This window comes from Triturus cristatus, chromosome 11, assembly GCF_964204655.1.
Source record: "Triturus cristatus chromosome 11, aTriCri1.1, whole genome shotgun sequence".
NCBI classification, from domain to species: domain Eukaryota; kingdom Metazoa; phylum Chordata; class Amphibia; order Caudata; family Salamandridae; genus Triturus; species Triturus cristatus.
Genome location: NC_140594.1, coordinates 131221229 through 131242498, shown reverse-complemented (window position 1 = coordinate 131242498; position 21270 = coordinate 131221229). Strand labels below are relative to the sequence as shown.

Here is a 21270-nt window from a genome sequence, read left to right as displayed (position 1 = left end):
CAGCAGTGAGGTGTCCTTTACTCATGGCACAATCTCACCAGTGAGGTGTCCTTAACTTATGGCATAGTCTCACCAGTGAGGTGTCCTTAACTCATGGCATAGTCTCACCAGTGAGGTGTCCTTAACTCATGGCATAGTCTCACCAGTGAGGTGTCCTTAGCTTATGGCATAGTCTCACCAGTGAGGTGTCCTTAACTCATGGCATAGTCTCACCAGTGAGGTGTCCTTAACTCATGGCATAGTCTCACCAGTGAGGTGTCCTTAACTCATGGCATAGTCTCACCAGTGAGGTGTCCTTAACTCATGGCATAGTCTCAGCAATGAGGTGTCCTTAACTTATGGCATAGTCTCACCAGTGAGGTGTCCTTAGCTTATGGCATAGTCTCACCAGTGAGGTGTCCTTAACTCATGGCATAGTCTGACCAGTGAGGTGTCCTTAGCTTATGGCATAGTCTCACCAGTGAGGTGTCCTTAACTCATGGCATAGTCTCACCAGTGAGGTGTCCTTAGCTTATGGCATAGTCTCACCAGTGAGGTGTCCTTAGCTTGTGGCATAGTCTCACCAGTGAGGTGTCCTTAGATTATGGCATAGTCTCACAAGTGAGGTGTCCTTAACTCATGGCATAGTCTCACCAGTGAGGTGTCCTTAGCTCGTGGCATTGTCTCACCAGTGAGGTGTCCTTAGCTCATGGCATAGTCTCACCAGTGAGGTGTCCTTAACTCATGGCGTAGTCTCACCAGTGAGGTGTCCTTAGCTTGTGGCACAGTCTCACCAGTGAGGTGTCCTTAGCTTGTGACATAGTCTCACCATTGAGGTGTCCTTAGCTTATGGCATAGTCTCACCAGTGAGGTGTCCTTAACTCATGGCATAGTCTCACCAGTGAGGTGTCCTTAGCTTATGGCATAGTCTCACCAGTGATGTGTCCTTAGCTTGTGGCATAGTCTCACCAGTGAGGTGTCCTTAGCTTGTGGCATAGTCTCACCAGTGAGGTGTCCTTAGATTATGGCATAGTCTCACCAGTGAGGTGTCCTTAACTCATGGCATAGTCTCACCAGTGAGGTGTCCTTAGCTTGTGGCATAGTCTCACCAGTGAGGTGTCCTTAGGTCATGGCATAGTCTCACCAGTGAGGTGTCCTTCACTCATGGCATAGTCTCACCAGTGAGGTGTCCTTAACTCGTGGCATAGTCTCACCAGTGAGGTGTCCTTAGCTTGTGGCATAGTCTCACCAGTGAGGTGTCCTTAGCTTGTGGCATAGTCTCACCAGTGAGGTGTCCTTAACTCATGGCATAGTCTCACCAGTGAGGTGTCCTTAGCTTATGGCATAGTCTCACCAGTGAGGTGTCCTTAACTCATGGCATAGTCTCACCAGTGAGGTGTCCTTAGCTTATGGCATAGTCTCACCAGTGAGGTGTCCTTAACTCATGGCATAGTCTCACCAGTGAGGTGTCCTTAACTCATGGTATAGTCTCACCAGTGAGGTGTCCTTAGCTTGTGGCATAGTCTCACCAGTGAGGTGTCCTAAGCTCATGGCATAGTCTCACCAGTGAGGTGTCCTTAACTCATGGCATAGTCTCACCAGTGAGGTGTCCTTAACTCGTGGCATAGTCTCACCAGTGAGGTGTCCTTAGCTTGTGGCATAGTCTCACCAGTGAGGTGTCCTTAGCTTGTGGCATAGTCTCACCAGTGAGGTGTCCTTAACTCATGGTATAGTCTCACCAGTGAGGTGTCCTTAGCTTATGGCATAGTCTCACCAGTGAGGTGTCCTTAACTCATGGCATAGTCTCACCAGTGAGGTGTCCTTAGCTTATGGCATAGTCTCACCAGTGAGGTGTCCTTAGCTTGTGGCATAGTCTCACCAGTGAGGTGTCCTTAACTCATGGCATAGTCTCACCAGTGAGGTGTCCTTAGATTATGGCATAGTCTCACCAGTGAGGTGTCCTTAACTCATGGCATAGTCTCACCAGTGAGGTGTCCTTATCTTGTGGCATAGTCTCAGCAGTGAGGTGTCCTTAGCTCATGGCATAGTCTCACCAGTGAGGTGTCCTTAACTCATGGCATAGTCTCACCAGTGAGGTGTCCTTAACTCATGGCATAGTCTCACCAGTGAGGTGTTTTAGTTCATAATACAGTCTTACTAGGGAGACACCATTATAGTTTCAGAGCACAGTGGGGCAAATGTACAAAGAAATGGTGCAGCACGGTGCCGCAAGCAATTTAGCAGCGCCGTGCTGTGTCATTTAAAAAACACAGGGATGCACCATATTCACAAGAATATGATGCACCCCTGTATTTTCCCTTACTCTGGTGCCAAAAATATCTGCCTAGCCCGAACACAGACACCCTTGCATCATGAGCTAGCTGAGTGTAATGGAGGCCTGTAATAATGGGTTGATAAAACATGTGCCCCTGTGTGCAGGACTGAATTACACTCACTAACCCTGCAGATTTCTTGTAAAAGAGGGGTCCTCTGATGTTCCACGCATTGAGCACTTTATTGTAGAGATGCTCCTCACACCTGGAGGCAAACTACACAACAAACAGCTCAGCGCCTCCGGAAGATCAAGAGGGTTTGGGTGGAGCTGCCCATGCAGACTTGTCCCCAAAGATACCAGATCTTAAGTGGCGCTGGCGAATGCTACCATTTCTTGATCTACCTGTAGACTCATATGGCTTTGGCTTTGCACTGTGAGGCCCCCAACTTTAGACTGGTTTACATCTGGCCTTACCTCTGCTGCACTCCCGGGCCTCCACCCTCCTTCCTCGTGCTGCACTCTGAGGTCTACACATTTCATTTCCTCATGCTGCTGATGACATGAAGATACCTGACATAAGTCCTGTTCTTTCTCTGCAGTGGCCTCTGCAAAAAATGGCAGCCCAGACCTGAATTCACTATTGAATTTCAGGAACATGATAAAGTGCGCCGTCCCCTCCAGCAACCCTCTCCTGGACTACAACGACTACGGCTGTTTCTGCGGCTACGGAGGCAGCGGGACTCCGCTCGATGATCTAGACAGGTGAGTGAGAGCATCTTCTGCCCTCCAAGAGAGTTACCTTTCTTCTACGTATCTTTTGCCATAGATCGGTCTTGCACCAACTTTATCTCACTATCTCGCCTCCTCTCTTTCTTAGGCATCCTCTCCTTTGCTTATTTCCCTCTGCATCCGCTTTCCTTCTCTTCTCTCACTGTAGTTCTCTCATTGGGATCAGTGCTTCATATGAGCCGGTGGTTTCTGGTGCAGGCTCATTTTTGGTTTCTACTTCCAACATGGCGGCCGTTCTTTTACAGGTAGGTCTATCTTCCATCAACACACCCCTCTACTACTCTTGTTGTATTATGTTTCTCTCACGCATCCGTATGCTGAACATAGCTCATCCCGCATAGAACATTACACTCATGTGTGTGTATTATGATACTGCTACCAGTATCTCTCTATTTTTGTTTTATTTCTCTTTACCATCTCCAACATGGCGGCTTCCTTCTGACGATTGAACCTATTTACCTTCACCGCGCTGCCTGGCGTTCACCAGCAGTTCAATCTCCACTCCCTCCTTCTTCAGAGAAATTTTCCCGGGCTTTTTTCTACATTTATATCCTCAGTCCCGGCCATTCTTGTCGGAGAGCCTTTGGATACGGACACCGCCCCTGTTGGCACTCGTTATCGGTTTCTTCTATCCTCCTGCAGGTAAATAGTATATTAGCGACGTTCTTACGGCCGGACCGAGTATATTCATTTTGTCTTTTAGTTAATTGGAGTTTTCCCTTTATTCCAGGGTATACCCAATCTTTACGCAGCATCCACTTCCTTGCCTGGGATGTGACCACATTACGAATCTGCTTTTTCCGGTCCTGCATTCCCAATACCGAGTTTTCTTGAGTAAGTCGGAGTCCCCCCCTTTCAGTGCCACTGTGTTAGTTATTATGGTTTCCCTCCCTCTTAAACTAGCCCCATTTCTTCTTTTTTAGCTGATTCGGGCTCCCAGTCAAGCTGTTTCATTCCACGCCAGGATCTCAAGACCGCCTGTAGCTTTATCATCCTACTTATAGGTTGGTTTTATTCAATACCTATTTGTCAAAAAATATCTGTTTTCCCCAGTCCTTATTTATCCTATTTGTAGTCTCCCACCCACAGCGTAGGTCATTGAGTCTGTCCATTGAGTCTGTTTAGCAGATTACTCATTTTTGCTTTCCCTTCTCTCTACCCGCAGCCATTTGGAATACCCTTAGAGTATATTACTGCCCTGGGTTCTACATCAAGCGGTGTCTCCATTTTACTTGTTGCTGAGTAGGTGTAGTTTCTTCATTTTTTCATTTCTTCATTCTTTATTCTCTTCTCCTTTCCATTTTTTCATTTAATTCTTTCCTTCTCACGAGATTCTCTTTATTCTGGTTGGCAGCTTTTGCTTCATCGGCACATTTGGGTATAAGACTGATACACTATTTTTCTTGTGCACTTGGTGTTACCCATTTTACCTTTTCTCCTATTTTGGGAATTGTTGGCTCTTTACTTGTGATGATGGCTCCCCCATAGATTGGATCTAGTTTGTTTGAATCATTAATTCTTTTTTTTTATATATGTTGTTTCCCTTGTCTCCACAGATTGTTTAAACAAGTACCATTACAAATTCTCTAAATCTTGTTAAATATTTCTCCAGTGAGAAGAGACTATGGAACTAGTTGGGAATTATATTGATACCCATACCAACCGCTAAAGGATTGTTGCGCCCTGACGAAGGAATTTGGGGTCTGTTGATCCTACTCCGAAACGCGCGTCGGCGCTTTTGTCTTTTGTCTTTTGTCTGTCTTCTTCTTGACTACATTTCTATTTTATTGTACATATCTATGAAATGTATCACTGTTTCTATATGTATATCCCTGTTATATAGGGTCATTGCATTGTTTGGTTGTCTGTTTTGATATAAGACATGAATTATGTTTTTTGTTGCTAAAATATATGTCCTGTTTCTGTCTCACGTTTAACTTTGATAGTGATGTGACCAAATTAACACATGACTATTTGTATGTGTAATTGTATGTCTTCAAAGATAAAATGATAAATACAAAAATAATATATTTATTTTGATTAATAAAACTGTGAATTACAAATTCAACTCTGTGGTACATGGTTGTTGTTATACATTGATTGTGGAGATACTCCCCACTGTATAATTAGTTGTTGAGAAGAGGCTCTTGTTTAATTTGTGTTTCTTTCCCTGCCCTCCTCTTCTCATACCCTAGTATCAGGGACCCTCTTATGTTTATTTAACTATATACATAGGAATGGCGCTGCTGCTCTCTTCCCCAACACTGGTACACAATCAGACTATTTAGCACCAAGCACACATCTTAACTCCACAGTGTAAAGGTGTGTGATTTCTAGCACAGGTTCTGTACTGGAAGCGTTCCCTTCAAGTGTGCGATACTATGCAAGACAAAGTTTAAAACCTTCCAGACATTGCGGCACAGATCTACTATAACTTTGCTTTGGGGAAGCCTCACTTTTGTGGCGCAGCCCGATGCAAAATCCTTTTGGGCCTCATTTATGAGGTTTTGGTGCAGGGCAGTGCCACAAGAAATCTTGCTTTGCTGCCCTGCGTCAAAAGAAAAGGGCAGGAATGCACCATATCTATCAGATACAGAGCATTCCTGTCCTTTTCCACTGAGCTGGCGCACAACAGGCTGCCATGCGCCAACACAGGCACCCTTGCACCATGGTGCAACGTTGCCTGCGTAGAGGGGCTGATTGATTTTGTGCAGGAAGGGACACCTTTCTGCACAAAATCAATCAATTCAGGCGATTTCCTCTTTCTATATGTTCTTCAGAATGCAGCACACATATAAAAAGGAAAAAAATAGGAGAAATGAAGACATTTCTCCTTGTAGTGTCTCCTGTCCAGCTAACTATAACACCCCTGAAACCTATGGTTTTTTCAGTGAATTTCTAAGGTTTTTTAAATACCAATTCCAATATATATATACTGGCGTCACCAGTAGGTAGTCATAGGTAGGATCTAGTTTCCATAGGAAAAGCGCTTTTTCTTTTGCCAATAACTTTGGCAACGTTTGATGAATCTTCACAAAATTTTACAAACTTGTATGATAGTCAGTTCAGCTAGTGTTTTGAAAGTTTCAGTGCCATGCACAAGGTTAAATAGTGACACAGCAGAAATATTCTGTGAGCTTTTGTGCATGCCTGTGTTCACTATGTGCATTGAATCCAGAACTAGTGGCTTTGCCAATGCTTGTTCAAAAAGGGAAGGTGGCATCAGATTCTCTTTTATATAAGGCATGACTTTGAATGGCATTGGTCTGGTGACTCCCACAAATCTGGTTCTTATAGAGAGGCTTATCTAGAGTTTGGCAGACAGGATATTCTGCCACAAAATTGGAGGAGTGCCCTTTATGCCAAACTGGCAGTCCACCCATTCCATTTAAAGTCACGTGACCACCATTAGTGCCTCCGCTGCCGCTTCCGGCAGAAACCTTAGACCGACGGCTTGACTGACATTGGGCTGTTGATCAAGGTATCTCAGACCGCCCAATCTATTTAGGGAGATGATCTGATTCATTTTTTCCATGTTCGGGGTGGCGAGGGAAAGGCTTGTGGTCCCAAACAGGAAAGCAAACAAAAAAGAAATGCCCTCATGTTGGGACAAATACTCCCAGCATGTCTGGGCCATTCATGTTTTGTTTTCAAAAAGAAAATCTTGCTTTGGGAATTTGCTAGAGCTACAATCTGTTCGGATCACCTCGTTAAACATGGCTTCAACGTAACAGTGGCTCTGCTGAATGTATACAGATCTCCGTCTGCCTGGCGGGGAACTGTAAATATGGTGGTCAGTATTCTGCAAGGGCAGCAGAGTAAATGCCTCTGATACCCTAATGTAGCAACGGACTGGTCGCCAGACCCTCGAAAAATCCTAAGGCGCAGTTAAGTGTTCATCCTGTTCCACCACTTCCTTTAAGGTTCCCTGCTGCATGGACTGCTAATGTTTACTATAGGTGCTTATTTGTTTGCAAAACCCAGTGATTGGTCGATGTTTAGATGGAAGTTGTTGTACTGTACATGAATGTGACGCATACAGTCAAAAGTAAACACAGTGGAGAGAAATCCTATGAAGAGACAGCTCCAACAATGTGAGACCCTGAGCAGTAAATTCAAAGTTTGGTGACTGCCAAATGAGAGGAATTTCAATTCCTGGAAAGACTTCAGATGTCAAACCCTTCCCCAAGGACAAGATTTTCCCATGTGGTGAAGGCCAAGCCCACATGCTTGTCAACAAACCAGGAACATTGCAAATGCCAGAAGAGGAGCGGAAAAAGCTAAAAATGTAAATATTATCTAGAGCTGAAATGAAGGGCAGTGTTAGGGAATAAATAGGCTGATTGGAGGGACACCTTCAGTTTGCTGCTGGAACACCCAAGACACCCTCACCATGAAGCTGCTCGTAGCCGTCCTACTCCTGGCAGGTAATGCAGTCTCCAGCTCTCCTCCTGGCACAGCGCTCGCTTCATGGGGATACTATATCCGTAGGGCATCTCAATTCTACCTTTCTTGGTGATTCACTCCTCTCTGTTTTATAGAAGCCTCCATCTCTGTGTATGACTCTTGAGTTTACTAGCAGAAGTGTCAGTCAGGCTGCAGAAGCCTCTGGTACAGAAGGCCACTTAGTTGGAAAGTGGATGAGTTTATGGATCTGCTGGTTTCACGGCACAGAAGGGTTGAGGCAGCCCAAGGCATCGCCCACCTCCCATGGTCAAACAAGCAAAGGCTGCTACAGCCATTGAGCAGGGTCCACAGACCATCCTTCATCATGAGGAAGGTGCAGCGTCACCAGGGAGATTACTTTAGGTCATGCCGCGGTCTCATAAGCGAGGTGCACCTAGTTCATGAAGGAGGAGGCGCCTTCACTTTCGACACAGACTCTCAGGAAGCTGCTCTTATAGATTAGAAGCACGGCCTCTCCAGGGTGCGGCTCTCAGCTCATTCGTTCATTAGCTCATTTCACTGTCTTGCCAGTGACATGTTCACAGTGCATGGCACAATCTCACCAGTGAGGTGTCCTTAACTCATGGCATAGTCTCACCAGTGAGGTGTCCTTAACTCATGGCATAGTCTCACCAGTGAGGTGTCCTTAGCTTATGGCATAGTCTCAGCAGTGAGGTGTCCTTAGCTTATGGCATAGTCTCACCAGTGAGGTGTCCTTAACTCATGGCATAGACTCACCAGGGAGGTGTCCTTAACTCATGGCATAGTCTCACCAGTCAGGTGTCCTTAACTCATGGCATAGTCTTACCAGTGAGGTGTCCTTTACTCATGGCACAATCTCACCAGTGAGGTGTCCTTAGCTCATGACATAGTCTCACCAGTGAGGTGTCCTTAACTCATGGCATAGTCTCACCAGTGAGGTGTCCTTAGCATATGACAAAGTCTCAGCAGTGAGGTGTCCTTAGCTTATGGCATAGTCTCACCAGTGAGGTGTCCTTAACTCATGGCACAATCTCACCAGTGAGGTGTCCTTAGCTCATGGCATAGTCTCACCAGTGAGGTGTCCTTAACTCATGGCATAGTCTCACCAGTGAGGTGTCCGTAACTCATGGCATAGTCTCACCAGTGAGGTGTCCTTTACTCATGGCACAATCTCACCAGTGAGGTGTCCTTAACTTATGGCATAGTCTCACCAGTGAGGTGTCCTTTACTCGTGGCACAATCTCACTAGTGAGGTGTCCTTAACTTATGGCATAGTCTCACCAGTGAGGTGTCCTTAACTCATGGCATAGTCTCACCAGTGAGGTGTCCTTAGCTCATGGCATAGTCTCACCAGTGAGGTGTCCTTAACTCATGGCATAGTCTCACCAGCGAGGTGTCCTTAGTTTATGGCATAGTCTCAGCAGTGAGGTGTCCCTAGCTTATGGCATAGTCTCACCAGTGAGGTGTCCTTAACTCATGGCGTAGTCTCACCAGTGAGGTGTCCTTTACTCATGGCACAATCTCACCAGTGAGGTGTCCTTAATTTATGGCATAGTCTCACCAGTGAGGTGTCCTTAACTCATGGCATAGTCTCACCAGTGAGGTGTCCTTAGCTTATGGCATAGTCTCACCAGTGAGGTGCCCTTAACTCATGGCATAGTCTCACCAGTGAGGTGTCCTTAGCTTATGGCATAGTCTCACCAGTGAGGTGTCCTTAACTCATGGCATAGTCTCACCAGTGAGGTGTCCTTAGCTTATGGCATAGTCTCACCAGTGAGGTGTCCTTAGCTTGTGGCATAGTCTCACCAGTGAGGTGTCCTTAACTCATGGCATAGACTCACCAGTGAGGTGTCCTTAGCTTGTGAAATAATCTCACCAGGGAGGTGTCCTTATCTTGTGGCATAGTCTCACCAGTGAAGTGTCCTTAGCTTGTGGCATAGTCTCACCAGTGAGGTGTCCTTAGCTTATGGCATAGTCTCAGCAGTGAGGTGTCCTTAGCTTATGGCATAGTCTCAGCAGTGAGGTGTCCTTAGCTTGTGGCATAGTCTCACCAGTGAGGTGTCCTTAGCTCATGGCATAGTCTCACCAGTGAGGTGTCCTTAGTGTATGGCATAGTCTCAACAGTGAGGTGTCCTTAGCTTATGGCATAGTCTCAGCAGTGAGGTGTCCTTTACTCATGGCACAATCTCACCAGTGAGGTGTCCTTAACTTATGGCATAGTCTCACCAGTGAGGTGTCCTTAACTCATGGCATAGTCTCACCAGTGAGGTGTCCTTAACTCATGGCATAGTCTCACCAGTGAGGTGTCCTTAGCTTATGGCATAGTCTCACCAGTGAGGTGTCCTTAACTCATGGCATAGTCTCACCAGTGAGGTGTCCTTAACTCATGGCATAGTCTCACCAGTGAGGTGTCCTTAACTCATGGCATAGTCTCACCAGTGAGGTGTCCTTAACTCATGGCATAGTCTCAGCAATGAGGTGTCCTTAACTTATGGCATAGTCTCACCAGTGAGGTGTCCTTAGCTTATGGCATAGTCTCACCAGCCTTAACTCATGGCATAGTCTGACCAGTGAGGTGTCCTTAGCTTATGGCATAGTCTCACCAGTGAGGTGTCCTTAACTCATGGCATAGTCTCACCAGTGAGGTGTCCTTAGCTTATGGCATAGTCTCACCAGTGAGGTGTCCTTAGCTTGTGGCATAGTCTCACCAGTGAGGTGTCCTTAGATTATGGCATAGTCTCACCAGTGAGGTGTCCTTAACTCATGGCATAGTCTCACCAGTGAGGTGTCCTTAGCTCGTGGCATTGTCTCACCAGTGAGGTGTCCTTAGCTCATGGCATAGTCTCACCAGTGAGGTGTCCTTAACTCATGGCGTAGTCTCACCAGTGAGGTGTCCTTAGCTTGTGGCACAGTCTCACCAGTGAGGTGTCCTTAGCTTGTGACATAGTCTCACCATTGAGGTGTCCTTAGCTTATGGCATAGTCTCACCAGTGAGGTGTCCTTAACTCATGGCATAGTCTCACCAGTGAGGTGTCCTTAGCTTATGGCATAGTCTCACCAGTGATGTGTCCTTAGCTTGTGGCATAGTCTCACCAGTGAGGTGTCCTTAGCTTGTGGCATAGTCTCACCAGTGAGGTGTCCTTAGATTATGGCATAGTCTCACCAGTGAGGTGTCCTTAACTCATGGCATAGTCTCACCAGTGAGGTGTCCTTAGCTTGTGGCATAGTCTCACCAGTGAGGTGTCCTTAGGTCATGGCATAGTCTCACCAGTGAGGTGTCCTTCACTCATGGCATAGTCTCACCAGTGAGGTGTCCTTAACTCGTGGCATAGTCTCACCAGTGAGGTGTCCTTAGCTTGTGGCATAGTCTCACCAGTGAGGTGTCCTTAGCTTGTGGCATAGTCTCACCAGTGAGGTGTCCTTAACTCATGGCATAGTCTCACCAGTGAGGTGTCCTTAGCTTATGGCATAGTCTCACCAGTGAGGTGTCCTTAACTCATGGCATAGTCTCACCAGTGAGGTGTCCTTAGCTTATGGCATAGTCTCACCAGTGAGGTGTCCTTAACTCATGGCATAGTCTCACCAGTGAGGTGTCCTTAACTCATGGTATAGTCTCACCAGTGAGGTGTCCTTAGCTTGTGGCATAGTCTCACCAGTGAGGTGTCCTAAGCTCATGGCATAGTCTCACCAGTGAGGTGTCCTTAACTCATGGCATAGTCTCACCAGTGAGGTGTCCTTAACTCGTGGCATAGTCTCACCAGTGAGGTGTCCTTAGCTTGTGGCATAGTCTCACCAGTGAGGTGTCCTTAGCTTGTGGCATAGTCTCACCAGTGAGGTGTCCTTAACTCATGGTATAGTCTCACCAGTGAGGTGTCCTTAGCTTATGGCATAGTCTCACCAGTGAGGTGTCCTTAACTCATGGCATAGTCTCACCAGTGAGGTGTCCTTAGCTTATGGCATAGTCTCACCAGTGAGGTGTCCTTAGCTTGTGGCATAGTCTCACCAGTGAGGTGTCCTTAACTCATGGCATAGTCTCACCAGTGAGGTGTCCTTAGATTATGGCATAGTCTCACCAGTGAGGTGTCCTTAACTCATGGCATAGTCTCACCAGTGAGGTGTCCTTAGCTTGTGGCATAGTCTCAGCAGTGAGGTGTCCTTAGCTCATGGCATAGTCTCACCAGTGAGGTGTCCTTAACTCATGGCATAGTCTCACCAGTGAGGTGTCCTTAACTCATGGCATAGTCTCACCAGTGAGGTGTTTTAGTTCATAATACAGTCTTACTAGGGAGACACCATTATAGTTTCAGAGCACAGTGGGGCAAATGTACAAAGAAATGGTGCAGCACGGTGCCGCAAGCAATTTAGCAGCGCCGTGCTGTGTCATTTAAAAAACACAGGGATGCACCATATTCACAAGAATATGATGCACCCCTGTATTTTCCCTTACTCTGGTGCCAAAAATATCTGCCTAGCCCGAACACAGACACCCTTGCATCATGAGCTAGCTGAGTGTAATGGAGGCCTGTAATAATGGGTTGATAAAACATGTGCCCCTGTGTGCAGGACTGAATTACACTCACTAACCCTGCAGATTTCTTGTAAAAGAGGGGTCCTCTGATGTTCCACGCATTGAGCACTTTATTGTAGAGATGCTCCTCACACCTGGAGGCAAACTACACAACAAACAGCTCAGCGCCTCCGGAAGATCAAGAGGGTTTGGGTGGAGCTGCCCATGCAGACTTGTCCCCAAAGATACCAGATCTTAAGTGGCGCTGGCGCATGCTACCATTTCTTGATCTACCTGTAGACTCATATGGCTTTGGCTTTGCACTGTGAGGCCCCCAACTTTAGACTGGTTTACATCTGGCCTTACCTCTGCTGCACTCCCGGGCCTCCACCCTCCTTCCTCGTGCTGCACTCTGAGGTCTACACATTTCATTTCCTCATGCTGCTGATGACATGAAGATACCTGACATAAGTCCTGTTCTTTCTCTGCAGTGGCCTCTGCAAAAAATGGCAGCCCAGACCTGAATTCACTATTGAATTTCAGGAACATGATAAAGTGCGCCGTCCCCTCCAGCAACCCTCTCCTGGACTACAACGACTACGGCTGTTTCTGCGGCTACGGAGGCAGCGGGACTCCGCTCGATGATCTAGACAGGTGAGTGAGAGCATCTTCTGCCCTCCAAGAGAGTTACCTTTCTTCTACGTATCTTTTGCCATAGATCGGTCTTGCACCAACTTTATCTCACTATCTCGCCTCCTCTCTTTCTTAGGCATCCTCTCCTTTGCTTATTTCCCTCTGCATCCGCTTTCCTTCTCTTCTCTCACTGTAGTTCTCTCATTGGGATCAGTGCTTCATATGAGCCGGTGGTTTCTGGTGCAGGCCCTGGCACATGATTGTAAACACCAGCACTTCTGATAGACTGCCACAATGTGGCGCTGTCTGTCTAATTTAGAGAGGAGTACAACAGCTGTTTATTAATTCAATACACATCAAACATGACCAATACATGCGACCGAATACATTCTTATAGCTTTGTGGCCTGGCAAAGCCTGAATTATCAGACTTGTAAAAGTGCGATGGTTATTAGTTGTGTTGGCACTTTCATTGGCAGAGCTGGAAGGGGCAATGGGTGGTGCACTAACTTCTAGACGAGGGCCCTGGCATTTATGCTTTTTACAAATTAAGCACTGGATGAGATCTGTAGCCAAGGTTGGCATCTGAGGCACCTGGATTATTAGAGAGGAATTGAGACCCTGGCAGGCAGGCAGGCAGGCAGGCAGGCTGCTGCTGAGCTGTTGTGACGGCTGAAGTCCTTCTTTTTACCAGCCACGCTGCAGCTCATCCACCGTATTAGAGATTCCCAATGGGTCAGACTGGGTTTTGAGAATGACCATTGCTGACTGTTCTGCCGCATCACGCTGGAATGGTGAACCAGTCGGCATGTTTTCCTTTTAAAAAAAAGAAGTGGGGGCTTTGTTTCTGAAAAGATTTGACGGATGTTTTTTCTCAGTTCCTTGGTGACTTTGTTGGTGTGTTCAGTCGCGGCCGGCATGACTCGCGGTTGGAGGTTGGGGGGGGTCACGCTGGGAGGGGGGTCACGTGGAGAGGGGGGTCTCGCAGTGGGCTTAATTTGATAAAAAGTATATTTAATTAAACTTACCTTTCCGCCAGCGGGGTCTCGCATCTTCTTTGCTCTTCTGCTCTCCAGGCACAGGAAGCAGAAGCAGGCAGCCATCCTCCCCATAGCCAACCACAATGCTGCAAGCAGCGTTGTAATTGGTCGGGACGCCGCCCAGCCAGGGGCTTTTGTGGAGGCCTTTTTCTCCATGTAGGTTGCCTTCATGGAGAAGGGCAGAGTGCAAATGACTGGTTTGGACGACCCCAAGGGGCCGAACAAACATCCTTTGCACACTCGGGAATGGGCAGGCACACCACTCCTCCCCTGCTCTCAGAGCTGCCCCGCCCGCCTGCAACCAAACATAAAATGGTAATAACTGAAAGTTGTTACCATTTTATGTTTCTGCTTCTCGCATGTGAGAAAGCAGTGGGGCGACGCTCCTCCGCCCTAGTTGAGGAGCCGCCCCTGGTGTGTTTTTTGCTTTGGACTGCCACACCCTGCATTGCAAAGCTCTACAAAGTTGTCTCAGGTAGTAAAACACAGCACCAGAAGCCCCATCGTAAATAGGGGAAATTTCCAATGCCTTTCAGCAGTGGCCCTGTGGCAGCTGGCCACCTCTGAAAGGGTTCATGGTAACAGAACTAGCTGAGACTTCACCATCAGAAACGAAGGGGTCCCCCACCTCTATATGATATGGGACATTTCCTGTGATTTTTGGCAGATGGTCTGAGACCGCCCTGCTCTCAAGAGTAACCTAAGCCCAAATCTATTAATATTTTACACAGGAGATATGCAATGAAATACAAAAGATATCAGATATACTTACATGACCTTTTGAAGGTGTTTGTTTCTTCTTTTAGTCTATTGACAAAAGCAAGAGTGATATAAGAACTTTAAATAGAAACACACAGAGGCAGTTCTGCGGCTTCAGCCAGAAGGGGTGAGTCCACTACTTAAAATGTATCAGACTTGCCCAGAACTGTCGAAGTTCTAGTTCAAAATGAAGCCAAGTCCTCCATTTATGTTTTCTAAAGCAAGGAGATTGGTTTTCTAAAGTAAAGAACACACAATATTTCATACTTTTTTCCTAATGTGAATTTCTGCAATTAGCATTTGCAGATTGAATTTTCCATCTTGAGATCCTAGCATTGCTCATTTCACTGAGATTTTGTCACATTTCCTAAAATACATAGCAAACTGATATCCAAAAGTTAGTGATTTGTTTTAAAATTAACCTCTATTGATCAAACCTCTTCCACAAAATAATTTCCCCGAGCAGCCTTGTTGCACTCCCAGGAATAGGCGCTGCTCTGCAAGTGCCGGCGAGGGCATTGGAAACAGCGCTAGATAGGTCTGGTAGGGCTGGATGCGGGAGAGTGCATCACATGTCTCTGTCCTGTCCAAAGAGGGTTTCCATTGCCCATTGTGCAGTGAACCTTTCACTGGGCGTAATGGTCCTATACTGATATCTTTTAAGCCAGTAGCAGCTCCTCCACTAAGCAGTGTAAATAAAGGAAAAATAAAATGATAACTAGTTGTTAGCATTTTATTTTTTCCTGTAGCTGCTGCAGCTCTCGGGCCGGCCGAACAGTCATGTGCACTTTGCATGTTCTCCACCCATGCTGCATTACAGCCTGCATTATCATCAGTAACAGCTTGTAATGCAAGTACCTGTAACCCGCAAAAGAAGCAATTGAAATGTGGAAAGTGCCCCAGAATCAACTGTGCTTGTAAGGAAAGCCAGAGGGAAATAGAACAAAAGTTCATGGCAGAGCTCGATAATGATCTGTCAACGGTCAAAGGTGATAAAATACCCATTCTGCCCAAAACCATGGCCCAAACTTCACCTAAAATTAGCACTTCCCAAAACCAAGCCTAAAGTTGGCACTTTCCAAAACCAAGCCTAAATAAAATAAAATAAGCACTTCTCTAAAACAAACCCTAAAATTAGCATCCTTCTAGCATGCTTTATGTGAATTGGTCCTCAAGTTTGCATATAAGAGAGCGGCTCTAGTTTGTACCCATAAGCAGTGCTAGAAATGTAGAATGCAGGAGGTCTTCGTAAGAAAAACAAACAACTCTTATCTTCCGATAGAAAGCAGTGGTTAATTTGAGCCTGTGGTTTCTGGTGCTCGGCACCAGCACTTAATTGTCAATACCAGCACTTATGACAGTCTGCCACATGGTGGCTCTGTTTGTCTGCTTTTCAGATTGAACACAATAGTTGTTTATTCATTCAATATACATTGAACATACCCCCCAGGATTTTGCAGCTTTGTGTGGCAAATTGTGAGACACAAAAAAGGAAAATGTGTATCCCAAAACCGCAAAATTCACAGTAATATTGATTTGGGCAAAACTGTGCCTGCCACAAAAATACTGCAAGGCCTGTGCTCTGTCACTGCTGGAGACTGTGCTATGTCACAATCTGTAACTTTGCAGTCTCCAGCAGCATAAGCATAGTGCCACACAAATTGGAGGATGTCTGATACCAAAGAGAGCAGATTACAATAGGAAACTGGCTTTTTCTGTCATTAGACAACCTGCGTTCCCAGCCATATGCAGGGCAGCAGGGTCTGGGGGGTGGAGGGCAGTGAAGGTTGGCAGCAAAAAAAATGCACACAAAAAAAAAGAGGAGATGAGGGTGGGTTAGGGATTGACAAAAGACAGAGCGGACTGAGGGAGAGGAGTACAGTGGAGGGTGGGGGGAGAGTGCCTTTCAACAGCCTGCAGAGTCCGCAGGGGGCACACTGAAACATGTGATAAGGGCTGCAGGCTAATTTCACAGGAGGGGCTCTGTCCATTTAGTGGCATAGCAGGGGGAGGGGCCGTCCCAGGCGGCACAAGTTATGGGGACGGCAGCTCCCCACTCTTATCTGCAGCCGTCGCGGGGCTGCCGTTGCAGGAATCGCCAGCACCCCCTGCTCTTACATACAGCTTCTGCGGGGCTGGCAGCCGCAGGGACCGCCATGTGGGGCAACTGTCTAGCTACGCCACTGTGTCCATTTGAAAGGCAGGTGACAGAGAAAGTTAAAACCTCTGCTGACTGCTAGTATGCTGTTCACCTTCCATTCACTGGCTTAGCGAGCGGAAAGCAATTAAAGAGAGGGTGAAGCCCAAGATTTTTTTAATTAACGCAAATTTTAGGGCACTTTTGTAAAAATCGTAGGATTTTTACAACAGTCCCAATTTTGCAGTTTTTTTGCAAATCGCGAAATTGTGATATCCTGGGGGGAGGGGGAGCCTGATTAAAAGTGGGGAGCACCTGCCGCCTAAGCCATTTTTATAGCTTGATGAGGACCCTGACACTTATGTCTTTACTAATTAAGCACTGCAAATTAGGTGGCTTCCTCTCTTGCTCAAATGCTGATCTAAAGGCCAAGAATGTTGTAGAAAATTCAACACTGATCTGGGTTGAATCCAATGGATCCCAAAGAGAGGAAGGAGTAGGCAGCCCGAAAGTGTGCACCCATTATCTCATTGCCTCTTCTGGGGTGTAAGTTTAATTTCATTCACATATTTGAAATCAAACTAATGAAGAGAAGTTTGTGAATAGATCCCAAAGTATGCAAATTTATTAGCTTGATGTACTGAAAAAATATCATGTATGCAAGCCTCCTCCTTCTAGATTGTACGCCATTGGTCAATAGGAATCAATCTTCCTGTATAGATTAGAATATCTCTAATCTTGTAGAGAGCTTAACACTGTTGTAATTCAGTCTCTTGAGTGTAACTTGGTCATCTTATAACCTATCCTGGATAGGTCACAAAAGGGTTTTCGGCCCAGTCATAGCACTGAAGCTGCACTATTTGCAGTCACAGAGCAGCTACGGGTCACTCTGGATGAGGGCAAAACCATGGCAATGATTTTGTTGGACCTCAGTGCAGCATTTGACACAGTCTCCCATAAAATTCTGTTACAACGGTTAGAGGAGATCGGGGTGAAGGGCAAGGTGCTGGCCTGGTTTGCGTCTTTTCTGACCGATCGTTCCTTTCAGATCTCTGCTACTCCTTTTTTTTCCAGCGTCCACCCTCTCGGATGTGGTGTTCCCCAGGGTTCTGTCCTAAGCCCCACCCTATTCAATGTTTATGTCCGCACCCTGGCCATTCTGGCCAAAGCACAGAACATCGACATGGTATCATACGCCGATGATACCCAACTGATATCCACTTTCTCCAATAACTCCAAACAGGACCAAGCTAAATTTCAAGATGATCTTATGGCCATATCTGACTGGATGGTGGATAACTACTTGCAACTGAACTCCACCAAGTCATAGGTGCTCCTGGTGGGCCGCGATGCCCATCGACGGGACAACCAATGGTGGCCTACGACCCTGGGTACCCCTCCCCAACCGAAAACCGTGGTTAAGAACTTAGAAGTTCTGCTGGACAGTGCCCTCTCATTTGAAGTCAAGCCAAAATAGTGGCAGGCACTTGCTTCTTGGCCTCTTACGTGGCCTGAAACCCATTCTGGGATTCTTTTACGCTTCCATCAATCAAATGATTGTCCAATCTACTGTACAGTCCCGACTAGACTACTGCAATGGGCTCTTACTTGGCGTGAATAAATCCATGACCAAAAGACTCCAACGGGCCCAGAACGCTGCTGCCCATATGCTTTTTGCACTACCTATGCATTACAATGCTTCAGACCTTCTTTGCCGACTTCACTGGCTGCCAATAGAACAGAGAGTCTATTTTAAGATTCTCTGTACTACGCACAAGATTTTGCATGGCCAAGGCCGGCAAATCCTGTACGGGCTGTGCTTACCGTATGTACCGGCTTGAGCTCTGTGCTCCGCGGATCTGCATCTGGCCTGTGTCTCCTGAGTGCGCAGGCAAAGAGCAGGGGGACGTTCTTTCAGGGCCATGGCACCCGTCCTATGGAATTCTATCCCTCTTGCTGCTCGGGGGAACACAAGACCATTGGGCCATCAGAAAAATTATTAAAACATGTATTTTCTCTAACCTTTAGTTGAAACCTTCCCTTCATGCTCCTGTCAATCTTAGCACTGGGACGCCCCGTTACTGGGGCAGCCATGTGCTTTACAAGAATTTATAACATATCATAACATAACATCCCGCGATTTGCTATGATCTCGTATGAACAAGTGTTTCTTTCCTTCTCTTACAGATGCTGTTACGTCCATGATGACTGCTATGGTCAAGCTATGAGCCATCCCAGCTGCAGAGGCATCGGTGACAACCCCTACACCGAGAACTACACCTATTCATGCTCTGGGACCAGCATCACCTGCAGCAGTATGTACCCTATGTTTACTTCCCAATTTCTGGTTCTCCGTCACTTAGGGGCATATGTACAAGGAAATGTCGGAGCGCAGAGCTCCGACATTTCTAAAATGCAGGGATGCATCGTATTTCTACAATACAGAGCACCCCTGTATTTTCCCCAGCGCTGGCGCTAAAGTTAGCTGCCAAGCACCTATGTTCAAGGGTGCCTGCGTTGCAGGGAATGATTGTTTATCTGTAGGAAGTTGTACCTTCATGCACATAAACAATCAATAATGGCGATTTGTTATCTATGTGTGCGGCACAATGCAGCATACATAGAAGTAGCAAATCATCATTATTTAAAGATTGTTTATGTGCAGGAAGGTATATTGCAAAAACGAGGAGAAATAAAAGTATTTTCCTCGTTGCACCATTCTAACGCCGGCTCCTGCATGGCATTAGCTTTTGCCACTGCCTCAGATCTACACATTCTTGTAAATCTGGGGCAGCGTCAAAAACCAATGGGTGCTGCGGGGGAACGCCCACAGCAACACCCACTGAACGCCCTTTTCACGCAGATACCTGCTTGAAATGGTACCATGATTACAAATCAGCGTTAAGTCACAAAAAGTGGCTTAACAACACTTTGTAAATATGGGCAGGGAACTGCGCCACAGGAACGTTGCTAAAAGTGACGTTCTGTGGAGCAATGCCTTTGTAAATATGCCCCTCAGTCTCAACCAGTACTAGGTTCTTTCTCTCTCTCTCTCTCTCTAACTCTCCCTTTCAGTGACAATGTGTACACCTGAATTAGACACACCACAGTAGAATGCCACAAAAGCTGATTCAAGGTACTTTGAGTGGGATCACAGTGTGACAAGGGGGGCAGTTAAACAGGAAAGATCCGGCAAGTATAATAAACACTCCGATGGGTAAATAAACACAAAGGGCCCCATTACCAGAGGAACAGGATTTCTGGCCAGAGATTCACCTATAAACCGCCCTGTAATTGGGAAAAACATGCAAATGAACGTATGGTACTAGTACATCATATAGAAATATTACTGGTTTTAGGCTCAAAAACGTATAAGTGTGCCATAATTGGGCCAGCTGCGTGTGGTCACTGATAATGGGAACCTAAGCATTGCTAAACACTTTTTTTAACTTTATTTATTGAGTTTTATAGCATCATAAACATATTACCATATTCATTTGTCTACATCCATAATACAGCTCCTCATTTACACACTTTACACTTCGTGACGCTTATTGCTTTAGAATAGGTGACTTCTACATACAGTGACATTTTACAAAGGCCGGGTATCAGTGACAGGTAAGAAAGTATTGCTAAACATTAAGAGCATATTTACAAGAAAGTGACACAGCGTGGCACTGCAAGCCATTTGGCTGTGCCGTGCTGCGTCACTTACAAAGCACTGGTATGCATCATATTTACAACAATATGTCACATCCCTGTACTTTCCTCTAGGCTGGCGTGCAATAGGCTGCCATGTGTCAATGCAGGCACCTTTGCGTCATGGTGCAAGGGTGTCTGCGTTTTAGGGGAGATTGTTTTTGTGTAGGAAGGGACGCCTTCCTACACAAAAACAATCTTGTGAGGTGTTTTCCTCTATCTATGTATGCTGCAAACAAGGATGGAGAACAGAACCGTCCAGTTGTCCTGGGTTCAGCATAACTGTGCCTAGTAAAATTCACAATAGCTAGGTGCATGGTGGACCCTGGCCAGGTTGTACACTCTTTGAAGGGGGGGATTAAAACTTCCAGCAGTAAGCAGCAGCCATGCAAGCAAACTCTGTAAAGTCTTGAAAGTCGGAAGAGTGTAATATTCAGGTCTGGACCCCTGAGTCAAGTCCAGAGATCTTTTTGTTCTGGCACAGGCCAACAACAGTCCCAATGTCCCTCACATGCAGCCTATTCTCCCAAGGTTTCCTGCTTTCTCAGATAAGACACAACTTTTAACAAAAACTTCTCTTCTTTCTCCAGGTAAAAACAACCCTTGCGAGGCATTTATCTGTGAGTGCGACCGAGCTGCCGCCATCTGCTTCTCCAAGTCTAAGTACAACCCCGAGTACAAGAACGTGGATGTAAAAAAATACTGCAAATAAGGTCTATCGAGGAGCAGGACCTGCCTGAGAAAATGCCCCTTATGCCTCAAGGCTCATGACTTGTCTAAGCAATGGGGCCACCATATTCCAGAACAGCCTATGATTTATCCAGTAGCTGGAGTAAGACTGCCATCCATTGATGGAGCTGTGTTCACATGCTTCAGCTGGTAACTTACAAAAACTCTCCACCAGAATATGGTTTTGTTCTTTTCTGTTCATCGTATGTCCATACAACTGCATTACTGGAGCCAATGATCCTTTATTTAACGTATTTGCATGCTTGCACATTCAATAAACATGTTTCACAACTTTC

General features: G+C 46.2%; 2 protein-coding genes across 5 annotated transcripts in view; both read left to right on the top strand.

Annotated features, from left to right (window-relative positions):
* The window catches only part of LOC146783513 (uncharacterized), a 17120-nt gene extending 13243 nt beyond the window's left edge, over positions 1-3877 (top strand). Inside the window, exons 5-8 of the mRNA XM_085632842.1 lie at positions 2854-3016; positions 3192-3288; positions 3601-3685; positions 3774-3877. Coding sequence (XP_085488968.1) covers positions 2854-3016; positions 3192-3288; positions 3601-3685; positions 3774-3877 — 449 coding nt within the window. The remainder of the gene's footprint in view (positions 1-2853; positions 3017-3191; positions 3289-3600; positions 3686-3773) is intronic.
* On the top strand, positions 3198-21270 carry LOC146783512 (phospholipase A2, major isoenzyme-like). Of its 4 annotated transcripts, XM_085633569.1 has the most exons (7): positions 3579-3685; positions 3774-3877; positions 3967-4047; positions 4209-4285; positions 12470-12632; positions 18734-18861; positions 20836-21270. In XM_085633569.1, coding segments are annotated over exons 4-7 (414 nt in total). In that variant the 5' UTR covers positions 3579-3685; positions 3774-3877; positions 3967-4047; positions 4209-4284; the 3' UTR covers positions 20958-21270. The 4 variants fall into 4 exon arrangements, with proteins under 4 accessions (XP_085489697.1, XP_085489696.1, XP_085489695.1 ...); XM_085633570.1 differs by lacking the exon at positions 4209-4285 and having other exon boundaries at positions 3512-3685; XM_085633571.1 differs by lacking the exons at positions 3579-3685; positions 3774-3877; positions 3967-4047; positions 4209-4285 and adding an exon at positions 3198-3288.